This window comes from Trichomycterus rosablanca, chromosome 2, assembly GCF_030014385.1.
Source record: "Trichomycterus rosablanca isolate fTriRos1 chromosome 2, fTriRos1.hap1, whole genome shotgun sequence".
In the NCBI taxonomy this organism is placed as follows: Eukaryota; Metazoa; Chordata; class Actinopteri; order Siluriformes; family Trichomycteridae; genus Trichomycterus; species Trichomycterus rosablanca.
In genome coordinates, this window is record NC_085989.1 from 48,756,866 (window position 1) to 48,771,701 (window position 14,836).

General features: G+C 45.3%; 1 protein-coding gene across 2 annotated transcripts in view; it reads right to left on the reverse strand.

Annotated features, from left to right (window-relative positions):
• Nucleotides 1-14,836, reverse strand: part of ep300b (E1A binding protein p300 b) — a 65,543-nt gene that overhangs the window by 39,265 nt on the left and 11,442 nt on the right. The window contains exons 3-10 of one of the 2 annotated variants that reach the window (XM_063016974.1): nt 12,476-12,634; nt 10,113-10,311; nt 7,187-7,300; nt 6,910-7,086; nt 4,728-4,851; nt 2,912-3,037; nt 1,540-1,657; nt 905-992 (exon numbers count right to left, since the gene is read on the reverse strand). In XM_063016974.1, the coding sequence (XP_062873044.1) occupies nt 905-992; nt 1,540-1,657; nt 2,912-3,037; nt 4,728-4,851; nt 6,910-7,086; nt 7,187-7,300; nt 10,113-10,311; nt 12,476-12,634 (1,105 nt within the window). Of the gene's footprint in view, nt 1-904; nt 993-1,539; nt 1,658-1,820; nt 2,400-2,911; nt 3,038-4,727; nt 4,852-6,909; nt 7,087-7,186; nt 7,301-10,112; nt 10,312-12,475; nt 12,635-14,836 lie in introns of those variants that run through there. The other variant, XM_063016982.1, reaches the window with a different exon arrangement.

A 14,836-nucleotide genomic window follows, 5' to 3' on the forward strand; every position in this document is an offset into this window, starting at 1 on the left:
TCCTCACCAACTTTTAATGCTCAGCAAACCCCCGTCCTGTCATCCTGGAGGAGATCGCTGCTCCTCTGCCTCGTGTCCGTACACCGTGTGTCTGAAAGTATGTGGACGCCCCTTTAGTTTATGGAGTTTATGGGATCAAGACAGGGTTCCACAAGGGCAGTTCTGGAGGAACCTTAGAGTTCTGCACACAGCCCTGACCTCAACCTCTATTTCTGTCTGCTTATTTTATCTTGTCTTTATAATTTAGGCTATTTTTATCAAGGAATAGCTTTGAAATAAACCGAGACGTCGATTGCTAGAAAAACGTGGGCACAAATTCCTACAGACAGTCCAAAATCTTGCACAAAGTCTCTCCAAAAAGCAGAAGAGCGCCGCTCAGGTGGCGCAGCGGTAAAAAGACACGCTGCAACCAGAGCTGGATTCTGAGTACGTGGTATCAAATCCAGCTCCGCTTCACCGGTTTGAGGCCGAGTGGCTGTATGAGCAACGATTGGCCGGTTGCTCAGTTGGGGGGCGGGACAAAGAACCGGATGTGGGTCTCTCTCCGTCAGAATGCGATTACGACCCCTGCCGGCTGATTAGAGGCGCCTGCACAGAGATGAGGAAGAGTGCACTTAGGGTGTGTCTCTCAGCACACAACGCTAGGTGGCGCCAAACTTATCAATGTTTCGGAGGGGATATGGGTTAGCTTCGATCTCCTCGGTCAGGGCAGGGTTCGGCATAGACAGAGAGGAAACACGATGCAAACTGAACAATTGGATGCGCTAAAGGGGGAGAAAAAGGGAAAAAATAAATAAAAAAATTTAAAAAGCAGAAGAGCACCTCTATACTGAAGCCGAACAAGCTCATGGTCGAACGTCCACATACTTTCTGATTGGTTAGGTTTCCTGGTGTGTGTACTCACTCTGTTTCTGCAGTCGGGTTCTCCTCTTCTCCTCCAGCTCCTTCTGGATCTTGTAGATCTTCTCGGCCAGCAGGTGGTAGTACTCCGCCTGGTCAAGGACCAGAACAGAAACGATCAGAACTTAGTGGTGCTATCGACCTGACCAGGCGCCCGACAGACGATTTTGAAGGTCAGGTCTGAGAGAGGGAGGCTCATCACCTCTGCTGTCTGGTCGAGGCACCTGCACGAGCAATGGACCCGACAGTCCGAGACTCTCCTCGGCCAGACAAGAGGCGAGAGGATCGCAAGAGGGAACTGGATATGTTTAAAATAAAATTTCCAAGAGCCCCTAATTCCACCAGGATCTTTATTGCTCTCAAAAAGTTTATCCAAAGTGACTTACAGTACTGTGACAGTATGTTGTCTAAGCAATCAAGGGTTAAGGGCCTTGCTCAAGGGTCCAACAGTAGCAACCTGGCAGTAGTGGGGCTTGAACCAGCAACTCTCTGATCTATATTTATATAGTGTTGCTGGTTGAGGTCTAGCTGAACCTGATTACCAGTTCAGTTCGGTTCACTGGTTGGGTAAATCAGGGGGCAAATACTTTTTACACCGGGTCAGTGTGTGTGTGTGTGTGTGTGTGTGTGTGTGCTCACCCTGCTGTTGGCCGACTCGTACATGTCTCCCTCCACCTTGCGAGCGTAGGCCACCAGGTTCTCCATCCGCCTGTCCTTCAGCGCCGCGGGATCAGGTGTGGGAAAGATCGCCTGAACACTGTACACACACACACACACACATACACACACACACACACACACACACACACACACACACACACACACACACACACAGGTTAGATCTCGGGGTTATTCCAGGTCACACTGGCTTCAGCAGCTTCATCCAGCTGCAAAGCACGCTTGAACGTGTGCAGTATCACCTGTGCTCTAGTCAGACTTTATTTCGGAGGGTTCTTGGATCACAGCCCACCATCTGGACTCATTTTCTGTTTTTTTTTTTTTTTTTTTTTTTTAATACCTTGACAAGAGACCATTGTTCCATGTGCTTCTTAATGAGTCTAACTAGCCACACTGTGTGTGTGTGTGTGTGTAAAAGTGTCTGTGTTTGAGTGTGTGTATGAGTGTGAGTGAGTGGATGGGTGTATGTGTGAGTGTGTGTGTGTGTAAGTGTTAGTGTGTATGTGTGTGTGTGTATGTGTGAGTGTGTATGTCCGAGTGTGTGTATGAGTGTGTGTGTGTGTATGTATGTGTAAATGAATGTGTGTGAGTGTGTATGTGTAAGTGTTAGTGTGTGTGTGTATGTATGTGTGAGTGAATGTGAGTGTGTGTGTATGTATAATTGTGTGTAAGTGTAAGTGTGTGTCATGCCTAGTTCACACTACACGATTCTTGCCCTGATTTTCGCTCGGCGACCGGATCGAGTTTTCTAGCACGTCAGATATCTGATCTCAGATGTGCGACTGGGAATGAGTGACATGTCGAACAGCCAATAAGAACGCAGGATACGGCGTGAGGGGAAACGCAAGAGACGAGTGTAAACAGGTGGTACAGGGGCGTAATTAACATAGTTTATATCAGAATACAGCGGCACACACGCGTTTTACAGTATTTCTGACTTGATCGTCCTCTATTATTTAATAAATTATTAATTAACCTCCAACTTACTACAGAACAAGCCATATACCGTTCGTGTTGCCAAATCCACTCAGATTCATTTATTTTTCCTCCTCGATTTCATCACGTCAGCGCACAAACTTTGATCTCTCGCTTTTTGTTGACGTGCATTTTTGGACGTGGTGTCATTAAACTTCTCGTCACTTCTCACGTGTGTTTTAAAAAAAAAAAAAAAAAAAAGGGAGACCAGAGAAGCTCGCCTGCGATTCCAGTTGGTGATGGATCGTGTAGTGTGAAATATACACCGACTCCCGAGTGCAGGAGATCCAGTCGTGTAGTGTGAACTTGGCATAGGTGTGCATGTCCGAGTGTGTGTGTGTGTGTGTGCGCGACTCACAGTTTGTGTACCAGGTGGTTGCGCAGGTCCTGTGTGATGTCATCGTGCCAGTTCTTCCGTACCCCAGCCGAAGTGGGCGTGGCCACAGGAACAGAACTCAGAGCCCCTCCGACGTCGTTCATCAGACTAAGAGACGCAAAGAGGGGCACGAACGTTACCGCATTTGGACTGGACTGGCTTCATGTGAGCAGCTGGACTGATGTGATCATTACTAGAGTACACTACAGGAGCAAAAGTATTGGGACGCCTGACCATGAGCTTGTTGGACTGTGTTGAACCAGAGTGACCACTACTCTGTGTGATCTTTTCAGCTAGAACAGCCGCCACTCTTCTGAGGAGGCTTCTCATTAGACTTTGAAGTTTGTCTGTGGGAATTTGTGCCCACTCATTTAAAAGATGCCAGCATTTGCCAGCAATACAATCAGGAACCCTCGACCTCCCTCCCTCCCTCAGACACAGCCAACTGTACCCATTACCTGCACAGAGCCTTTGATCTAGTATGCTAGCCCACTGTTGCAGAGACCCGGGTTTGACTGCAATGAGGAACCCCTGACCTCCCTCAGACACAGCCAAACTTATCTGCCTTTGATCTGTTACGCTAGCCCACTATTGCTGTAAGGAACCCCTGACCGACCTCCCTCCCTCCCTCAGACACAGCCAAACATATCTGCCTTTGATCTATTACGCTAGCCCACTACTGCAGAGACCCGGGTTTGAATGCAATGAGGAACCCTTGACCTCCCTCCCTCCCTCAGACACAGCCAAACATATCTGCCTTTGATCTGTTACGCTAGCCCACTATTGCTGTAAGGAACCCCTGACCTCCCTCCCTCCCTCAGACACAGCCAAACATATCTGCCTTTGATCTATTACGCTAGCCCACTACTGCAGAGACCCGGGTTTGAATGCAATGAGGAACCCCTGACCTCCCTCCCTCCCTCAGACACAGCCAACTGTACCTGTTACCTGCACAGAGCCTTTGATCTATTACGCTAGCACACTATTGCAGAGACCCGCGTTTGAATGCAATGAGGAACCCTTGACCTCCCTCCCTCCCTCAGACACAGCCAAACATATCTGCCTTTGATCTGTTACGCTAGCCCACTACTGCAGAGACCCGGGTTTGAATCTCAGCGGCTGTCCATGCAGGCATGAACGGCTAGACGCCCTGCACAGTGTTTCTGAAAGGGCAAATTCCCACAGACACACTGCAAAAACGGATAAAAAGCACTCAGAATGTAGAGCGGAGGCTGTTATTGCAGTAAAACACAAGAACAATAGGGCGACCAACTAGGCGTCCATATACTTTTGAACAATATGACAATATTAACTGATCGTTTGCAGCCCACAGTCACAGAATACAACCTTGTGCAAAAGTTTGTGCACCCCTGATCATATTACATACTCCATAGCAGCCTCAGGAGTGCTAGCGACCTGGCCGGGCTCCCAACAGACACAATTAGACACGCCTGATGAAGGGAGAGGCAGACGGGAGGGCTGGTCGAGACGGGCTGGGGACCCGGCGAGGGGGCATGATAGTCAGAACTGGGGCAGAGGAACTACAACAGGGAATCGGACACGACTAAATCTGGCTCGACTGAAAGAGGGAAGGTGGGATTGGTGAGACTCGTCTAGTGACCACTACAGCAACTCAAAGCTACTTGTCTGGTGAAAAGTAGTGGTCACTGGCTACATGTGCAAGCAGAAGGGCCTAAGGGCCTTGCTCAGGGGTCCAACTGCTGCTGCTCACCAGGTGAGAGGCTCGAACCCTCTGCCTTATTACCCTCTGACCCCGCCCGGTGTGACCTGTACTGACCTGTGCACGTTCATGTTTTGGTGTAGGAGCGAATCCGGCAGTAGGTTGTGCTGCTGGGTTTGAGCCTGGACGCCACCGACTCCGCCGCCAGCACCGTTGCCGTTCACACCCATCTGATTAGCACCTGCACACACACGGAGAATGTTACTCAATGACCGTACGACCAGGAAACATAGTCACATGACACAAGGGTCAATCTCTGAAGTGCCAGCAATTGAGTGTAAGGGGCCTCGTTTGAGGGCCCAACAATGGTTTATTTATTTAAAGTTCATTTCAAACGTACACTATGTGGCCAAAAGTATGTGGACGCCCCTCCTAACGATTTAATTTAATTGCTTCTGAGGCATCCATTGCTAACAGGTGCATAAAACAACACGAGGTATGCCAACAGTTTGGGGAAGCCCCATTTTCTCTTTCAGCCCATACAGTCAATAGAGTTGAATGTTAGAAGAGGAGGCCTGGCTCACGGTCTGAGTTCAATTCATCCCAAAAGTGCTGAGTTGGCTCGCTTTGTGCTAAAAGAAAAAAAAAAAAAAGAGGGGGACTTCCCCAAACTGTTGCCACAATGCATACCTTATGTAATTTACAGTGAGGAAAATACAGTAAGTATTTGATCCCCTGCTGATTTTGTAAGTTTACCCCCTTACAAAGACTTGAACAGTCTATAATTTTTATGGAAGGTTTATTTTAACAAAGAGAGACAGAATATCAACAAACAATCCAGAACAAAAACATTAAATAAAAGTTATAAATTAATTTGTATTTAATTAAGGGAAATAAGTATTTGATCCCCTACCAACCAGCAAGAATTCTGACCCCCACAGACCGGTTATGTGCCCATGAGGCACACAAATTAGTCCTGTCCCTGTATAAAAGACTCCTGTCACAGAATCAGTTTCTTCCGTTCAAATCTCTCGACCACCATGGGCAAGACCAAAGAGCTATCAAAGGACGTCAGGGACAAGATTGTAGACCTGCACAAGGCTGGAATGGGCTACAAGACCATCAGCAAGAAGCTTGGTGAGAAAGAGACCACTGTTGGTGCGATCATTCGAAAATGGAAGAAATACAAGATCACAGTCAATCACCCTCACTCTGGAGCTCCATGCAAAATCTCACCTGGTGGGGTAAGAATGATTCTGAGAAAGGTGAGGTCAGTCCAGAATTACACGGGAGGAGCTTGTCAATGATCTCAAGGGAGCTGGGAGCACAGTCACCAAGAAAACCATTAGTAACACACTTCGCCGTAATGGATTGAGATCCTGCAGTGCCCACAAAGTCCCTTTGCTCAAGAACGCTCATGTACAGGCCCGTCTGAAGTTTGCCAATGAACACCTTAATGATTCAGAGAAAGCTTGGGAGAATGTGATATGGTCAGATGAGACCAAAATTGAGCTCTTTGGCATCAACTCCACTCGCCGTGTTTGGAGGCAAAGAAATGCCCAGTGGGGATGGTGTTCTTGGGGTCATATCCAGCATTTCTCTGCTCCCAGCTCCCTTGAGATCATTGACAAGCTCCTCCCGTGTAATTCTGGACTGACCTCACCTTTCTCAGAATCATTCTTACCCCACCAGGTGAGATCTTGCATGGAGCTCCAGAGTGAGGGCGATTGACTGTGATCTTGTATTTCTTCCATTTTCAAATTATCGCACCAACAGTGGTCTCTTTCTCACCAAGCTTCTTGCTGATGGTCTTGTAGCCCATTCCAGCCTTGTGCAGGTCTACAATCTTGTCCCTGACGTCCTTTGATAGCTCTTTGGTCTTGCCCATGGTGGTCGAGAGATTTAAACGGAAGAAACTGATTCTGTGACAGTAGTCTTTTATACAGGGACAGGACTCATTTGTGTGACTCATGGGCACATAACCGGTCTGTGGGGGTCAGAATTCTTGCTGGTTGGTAGGGGATCAAATACTTATTTCCCTTAATTAAAAACAAATTAATTTATAACTTTTATTTAATGTTTTTTTTCTGGATTTTTTGTTGATATTCTGTCTCTCTCTGTTAAAATAAACCTTCCATAAAAATTATAGACTGTTCAAGTCTTTGTAAGGGGGTAAACTTACAAAATCAGCAGGGGATCAAATACTTATTTTCCTCACTGTATATCATTTTATGCAACTGTTAGGCAGGAGGGGTGTCCACATACTTTGTGGGACGCCCCGGGGTGCAGCGGGACTCACCTGGTGTGGTCAGGCCCGACTGGCCGGTGTAGCTGAGGCCCAGCGCGGCGTACGCCCTCTCGATGGAGCTGGGGTCGATCTGACCGGTCGAGTTCAGACTGGCCGCCGAGGGAGGGGTGCAGGGCGCAGAGCTGCCCACGGACCCGCCCATGGACATGCCAGCCCCGACCAACAGAGCTAAACAAGGGAAAAAAGAGAGAGAGGTAGAATTAGCCGTACGCGTGAGACGCACGTGGAAGCGGGCGTGGCGTGAGCCGACTGCTGATTGGTTACTCACACTGCTGGTTGCGCTTGTCTCCGGCGTTCTTGAGCGGCAGGCAGACGGGGCAGTCGTGCCGGGTGCAGTTCTTCCAGTGGGAGATGATCTGCCTCGACGAGGCACAGTGAGCCACTGCGGAGAGGAGGAGGAATTAGTGCGTGAGTACTGCTGCGACCTCGAGCTCTCGGGTTCGGATCTCGTTCGTGAAATCGTGCGGCCGCGTCTGTGAGGGCGGGAGGGCGCTGACTGTCCTCTGCCCCGAGTGTGACATGTACTGACTGTCGTCTAGACTTGTGTGCCGTAGCTATGCTGCTCTCTGTGTGACCCTGTCGCTGCCTGGTGACCCTCATCGGCCAGCGTAAGGTCATCAGGGCCTGCAATCAGGGTCTAGGAACGTCTAGGGACTTCTAGGAACATTTCAAAAGGTCTAGGAACATCTAGGAAGGTCTAGGAACATCTAGTAACGCCTAGGAAGGTCTAGAAACATCTAGGAACGCCTAGGAAGGTCTAGGAATATCTAGGAACGTCTAGAAAGATCTAAGAATGTCTGGGAAGGTCTAGGAACATCTACGAATGTCTAGAAAGATCTAAGAATGTCTAGAAAGGTCTAGGAACATCTAGGAATGTCTAGAAAGATCTAAGAATGTCTAGGAAGGTCTAGGAACATCTAGGAATGTCTAGAAAGATCTAAGAATGTCTAGGAAGGTCTAGGAACATCTAGGAACGCCTAGGAAGGTCTAGGAACATCTAGGAACGTCTAGAAACATCTAAGAATGTCTAGGAAGGTCTAGGAACATCTACGAATGTCTGGGAAGGTCTAGGAACATCTAGGAACGTCTAGAAAGATCTAAGAATGTCTAGAAAGGTCTAGGAACATCTAGGAACGCCTAGAAAGATCTAAGAATGTCTAGGAAGGTCTAGAAACATCTAAGAATGTCTAGGAATGTCAAGGAATGTCTAGGAACATCTAAGAATGTCTAGGAATGTCAAGGAATGTCTAGGAACATCTAAGAACACATAGGAAGGTCTAGGAACACCTAAGAAGGTCTGGGAACATCTAGGATGGTCCAGGAAGGTCTAGGAACATCTAAGAACGTCTAGGAAGGTCTAGGAATGTTTTAAGAAGGTATAGGAAAGTCTAGGAATGTGCAGGAACATCTAAGAAGGTCTAGAAACACCATGGAAGGTCTAGAAACATCTAAGAACATCTAAGGTCTAGGAACATCAAGGAAGGTCTAGGAACATCTAGGAATGTTTAAGAAGGTCTAGGAAAGTCTAGGAAACAACATCGGCTCAACAACATCGCATGGTAAAAAGTAGTGGTCGCCGGCTACATGTACAAGCAGAAACTATCCGAGCGACTCTGAACTAAGGGCCTCACTCAGGGGCCCTACTGCTGCAGCTTGGCAGTAGTGAGAGGCTTGAACCCTCTGCCTTATTACCCTCAGATATAATCTGTACTGACTGTAGTCTAGACTTGTGTGCTGTACGCTATGCTGCTCTCTGTGTGACCCCGTCTCTGCCTGGTGACCCTTGTCAGCCAGCGTAAGGTCATCAGGGTCTGCATCAGGGTCTAGGAACATCTAAAAAGGTCTAGGAATGTTCACCAAATTCCAAATAAGGGAACAGTTGAAGCGCTAATAGCTGAAACACTGACTGACCACTGCCCTCAAGTGTGACCTGTACTGACTGTAGTCTAGACTGTATGCTATGCTGCTCTCTGTGTGACCCCGTCTCTGCCTGGTGACCCTTGTTGGCCAGCATAGGGTCATCAGTGTCTGCATTAGGGTCTAGGAACATCTAGGAAGGTCTAGGAAGGGCTAGGAATCTTCACGAAATCTAGAATAAACAACATGTTCTCAGCTGACAGGAAGGGAATAGATGAAGAGCTAATAGCTGAAGCGTTGACTGACCGCTGGCCCAAGTGTGACCTGTACTGACTGTAGTCTAGACTTGTGTGCTGTACGCTATGCTGCTCTCTGTGTGACCCCGTCTCTGCCTGGTGACCCTCGTCGGCCAGTGTAGGGTTGTCAGGGTCTGCATCAGGGTCTAGAAACATCTAAAAAAGTCTAGGAAGATCTAGGAATGTCTATGAAGGTCTAGGAACCTCTAAGAACATCTGGGAAGATTTAGGAACACCAAGGAAGGTCTAGGAACATCTAAGAACATCTAGGAACATAGAGGAATGTCTAGGAACAACTAGAAAGATATAGGAAGGTCTAAGAACGTCTAGGAACATCTAAAAAGGTCTAAGAACATGTAAAAAGGTCTAGGAACATCTAGGAAGGTCTAGGGACATCTAGGAACATTCAAGAAGGTCTAGGATGATCTAGGAATGTTTAAGAAGGTCTAGGAACATCTAGGAACGTTCAAGAAGGTCTAGGAACATCTAGGAACAACATTGGCTCAGCCATGAAACCTTGAGGAGGAGTGGGCCCAAGTAGCCATGATGTAAGGATGTAGCCATGAACTGGACATTGAGGGTGGGGGCAAATCTTCCAGGATTGAGGAGGGGGTAACAATTGACAGATCCTGACATCACAACAGTTCTGAATATTGGGGGGGGGGTACATATATACTGATGTAAAGCTGGAGCAGTAGAAACTAGGGTTAGAGGGTAATAAGTCTAGCTTTGCCACTTTGCACTAGGGCCAGGAGAAAACTAACTGTGCTAGCTGTGAAGTTTGGTGGAGGGAGATTTGATTATCTAGAACTGTTTCTGATGGTTCTGGCAACCCAGAATGCTCTTTGTGCACCTTCGGTGGTGATATTTTGAAGTAATATGTTCAGTTGTCCACATACTTTCGATCATACGGTGTGCCCTTTTCGTCCCACAGCGTTTTCCTTATATGGTCGTTGTTTCCTGTTTTAATTAGTCTGACCAAATAAAGCAAAGACAGAGAGAGGTTTAGGACAGAGAGACACGGGGGGTATTGCGACGTACCCTGGCAGGTTTTTCCGGCCTGGCAGTGAGTCATGTGGTTGAGAACGTTCTTCATGGTCCTGCAGTGAGGCAGGTTGCAGTGTAGAACCTCGCCGTTGCTCTGCTCGCGGCGCTGACACTTGTGGGCGTGTAGCAGCAGAACCAGCTGCTGCTGGATCAACTTCCTCTTCTCCGGGTCGGCCACAGGGGGCGCTCCAGCCTGAGGACGGAGAAAAAAAACACCACGTCATGGGGTCTCTGGGATAAAGACGCCGCTCATTCATGGAATTATTAAATCAGCCAGTCATTAAACAAAAAACATCCAGTAAGCGGCAGTTCTGCATTGATAAGAAAGGTTCTGCTACATCTGGTTCAGGTCCCTTCAGCCTAGAACAGGAATTTGAGGCTACAGTGGGCACAGGAACATCTAGGAACGTCTAGGAACATCTAGGAAGGTCTAAGAAAGTCTAGGAATGTCTAGGAGGGTCTAGGAACATCTAGTAAAGAAGGTCTAAGAAGGTCTAGGAAGGTCTACGAAGGTCTAGAAACAACTAGAAAGGTATAGGAACGTCTAGGAAGGTACAGGAATGTCTAAGAACACCTAAGAAGGTCTAGGAAACTATAGCAACGTCTAGGAATGTCTATAAAGGTCTAGGAACATCTGGTAAAGTCTAGAAAGGTCTACAAACAACTAGAAAGGTATAAAAACATCTAGGAATGTATAGGAACATCTAGGATGGTCTAGAAAGGTCCTGGAACCTCTAGAAATTTCTACGAAGAGCTAAGAAAGTGTAAGAACACCTAGGAAAGTCTAGGAAGGTCTAGTAAAGTCATGAACTAGACATGGGGGGGGGGGACTTAAAGTCTAGTAATGTCTAGGAAGGTCAACTAACATCTAGGAAGGTGTAGGAAAATATAGCAACGTCTAGGAATGTCTATGAAGATCGAGGAACATCTAGGAATGTCTAGGAGGATCTAGGAACATCTAGGAGGGTTTAGGAATGTCTAAGAAGGTCTCGGATAGTCTAGAAAAGTCTAGAAACAACTAGAAAGGTATAGCAATGTCTAGGAATGTCTAGGAAGGTACAGGAACATCTAGGAAAATATAGCAACGTCTAGGAATGTCTATGAAGATCGAGGAACATCTAGTAAAGTCTAGGAACATCTGGGAAGGTCTAGGAACGTCTAGGAGGATCTAGGAACATCTAGGAGGATCTAGGAACATCTAGGAGGGTTTAGGAATGTCTAAGAAGTTCTCGGATAGTCTAGAAAAGTCTAGAAACAACTAGAAAGGTATAGGAATGTCTAGGAATGTATAGGAATGTCTAGGAAGGTACAGGAACATCTAGAAAAATGTAGCAATGTCTAGGAATGTCTGTAAAGGTCTAGGAACGTCTGGTAAAGTCTAGAAAGGTCTAGGAAAGTCTAAAAAGGTCTATGAACAACTAGAAAGGTATAAAAACGTCTATGAATGTATAGGAACGTCTAGGATGATCTAGAAAGGTCTAAAAATTTCTACGAAAGGCTAAGAAAGTGTAAGAACATCTAGGAAGGTCTAAGAAGGTCTAGCAAAGTCTAGAAAGGTATAGCGGCATCTATGAACATCTAAGAAGGTCTAGAAAGGTCTAAGAAAATATAGCAATGTCTATGAATGTCTATGATGGTCTAGGAACATCTAGTAAAGTCTAAAAACACCTAGGAAGGTCTATGAACGTCTAGTAAGTTCTAGAAAGATCTAGGAAAGTCTAGAAAGGTATAAAAATGTCTAGGAAGTCTAGAAAGGTCTAGGAAAGTCTAGAAAGGTATAAAAATGTCTAGGAAGTCTAGAAAGATCTAGGAAAGTCTAGAAAGGTATAAAAACGTCTAGGAAGTCTAGAAAGGTCTAGGAAAGTCTAGAAAGGTATAAAAATGTCTAGGAAGTCTAGAAAGATCTAGGAAAGTCTAGAAAGGTATAAAAACGTCTAGGAAGTCTAGAAAGGTCTAGGAAAGTCTAGAAAGGTATAAAAATGTCTAGGAAGGTCTAAAAAAAATTAAAAAGGTATAGCAACATCTAGGAATGTCTATGAAGGTCTAGGAAAGTTTTAGAAAGTGTAGTAAAGCCTAGGAAGGTCTAGGAAAGTCTAGGAAGGTTCACCAAATCTGGTGTAAACAACATGTTCTCGGCTGACCGGAGGGGAACCGGAGATGCTTTTGCACTCACCTCTGATGTCAATAATTGGTAGTTTTAGTTTCAAGGCTTTTTCTAGCACAACCTGCTCTGACCCAGTCATTACTGAGGCATTTTCACATGGAGAATTGCCGCTCACTGGACGTTTTTGTGATGTTCTGCACTATTCCGCAAAACGTGTGAGCAGAACTGCATTTCCCATGATGCATCAGCTTACCATGCCAGGGACGCTGGGACCGGGCTGGGTTTTCTTCTCCATGCCGAACTGGTTGAGGTTCTGAGGCGCTTTATTCTGGAGAGCAGGACCGAGAGACGATCCGCACTGAGAGTAGGGCGGGGTGAAGGGGGCGGAGCCGGCACCACCCATCATGTTCATCTGAAACACAGAGAGGGGGACAGACAGAGCCAGGTGAGCTTCCCAAATTTTTAATGACTTAATATTCTACTGGTTTACATTTTAATACGGGGCTTCATCCTCGTCTGGCAGCCTGTGAACACACGACTACGTAAAGCTGGCTTGACTGTGGACGGTCACCTTTCACCTTTATTCCAGCAGCTTCTCATTTATGACCTGTTTATAGCACTGAGAAATTTCCTCTCTGCATATAGTGACAGTCTGTGTTTTCCTTCCCAACCTTGGCAAAGAGACAACTGTTCCATGTACCTAGTAAACCGGACCTATTAAATTGTACATGGAACAGTGGTCTCTCTTCCAAGGTCAGGAAGGAAAACACAGACTGCTGCCTTATGCACAGAGGGAATTTCTCAGGTTGGTTATCAAAGAAGCATCATAAGCAGGTCATAACATTAGAAACTGTTGGAATAAAAGTGAAATCTGACTGTCCACAGTCAAGCCAGCTTTACGTATCCATGTGTTTACAGGCTGCCAGACGAGGAAGAAGCCCCGTGTCAAAATTGGCACCTGAACCTTGAATGCTTGGCGCTTCTTTCTTGCATGGCAGCCTATGTCCGAATGCATGGTGACCGAATCCGTAGACCAATAAAAACTGCTGGAATTAAATTGGGTTCTAATACCAAACTGCACCAAATACTCCATGTCCGGCTGCACTACACTGTGTTAAATTAGCTTAACAATTTAGCTACGCTACACACTGAAGAACAGTATGGCTGGTAATAGCAGTTTGAAGGGTTCCTTGGCAAAAAGTCTGGAAGCTCAAGAACCAGGGTGACCAAATACCACACGTATGAGCTGTGGAGGCTGTGTTGGCGTGGTTTTTGGGAATCTTTGGGATCCCAAGCTAGCCAGAAAAGACAGTTTTGGATAATAATGGGTAAATTTAAGGCTCTTTTTAGTCGTCTGGTTGAGGCCCCGGATCCTAATGTCCAGGCTCATCAAGCGCTACTGATCTTCATTATGTTCTCAATGTTTTGTTTATTTTCTCAACTATTAAAAACTTGTGTCTTTTACCCTGCAATCAAATGATCAAGTCTTAACTAGTTCTAACCATATAACAGTTTAGACCAAGACTTTTTCAATCAAGATGGGGGGAAAAAAAAGTAGTTATTGGTCAAGATGACACCTGAACTTTTAGGTCTTTGTCGTTTTGTCTGATATTATGTTGTTTTTATCTTGTAATTAAATGTTCTGGTCATGTTTTGGTCTCAAACCATTAAAGGTTCTGGTCATATTTACATATAAGCGCTACTGATCTTCATTATAATCTTAATGTTTTGGTATCAATCATTAAAAGTTCATCAAACCTTCCAGTCTTGGTATTAGGCAATAAACCTTCTGGTCAGGTTTTGATCATTTACATTTTTGGTCTTTCTTGTCTCTGCTATCGAATAATCCAGACCAAAAAAACACCAGAACTCTAAATGGACGAGATGAGTCTTAAACTATTTAAGGTCCTGGTCATTTTTTTGTCTTTGATATTAAATGTTTTGATCTGGCCTCGATTATTAAAAGTTCTGGTCATATTTTGGTCTTAAACCATTAAATGTTCTCATCATGATTCTTTACATTTTTGGTCTTAACTAGTCTTAACCATAACGACTTTGTCTTGGTTGTTTTTGTCACTGCGATTAAAATGTTCTGATCTTGTCTTGATTATTTAAATTTTCAATAATCAAAAGTCTTTCTTGTATCTGCTATCAAATCTAGTCTTGACTTGGTCTTGACTGCTAATCAAGATTAAAAAAAGAGTAATCATTAAGGTCTTGGTCGTTTCTGTCTCCGATATTAAATGTTCTGATCTTGTCTTGATCATTAAACGTTTTGGTCGTGTTTACATATAAGTGCTCTTGACCTTCATTATGTTCTTAATGTTTTGGTATCAAATCATTCAAAGTTCTGGTCATGATTCTTTACATATAATATTACCTATAATGAAATGATCTAATCTTCACTAGTCCAGACCACATAGCAGTTTAGACCAAGACACAAAAAAAGAGATTTAATGATGAAGATGAGATCCAAACTTTTAAGCTCTTGGTTGTTTTTGTCTCCTATATTAAAGTTCTGATCTTATTTTGGTCTCAAACCATTGAAAGTTGGTCATGTTTACATATAAGCGCTCTTGATGTTTTGGTATTAAATCACTAAAAGTTCTGGTCT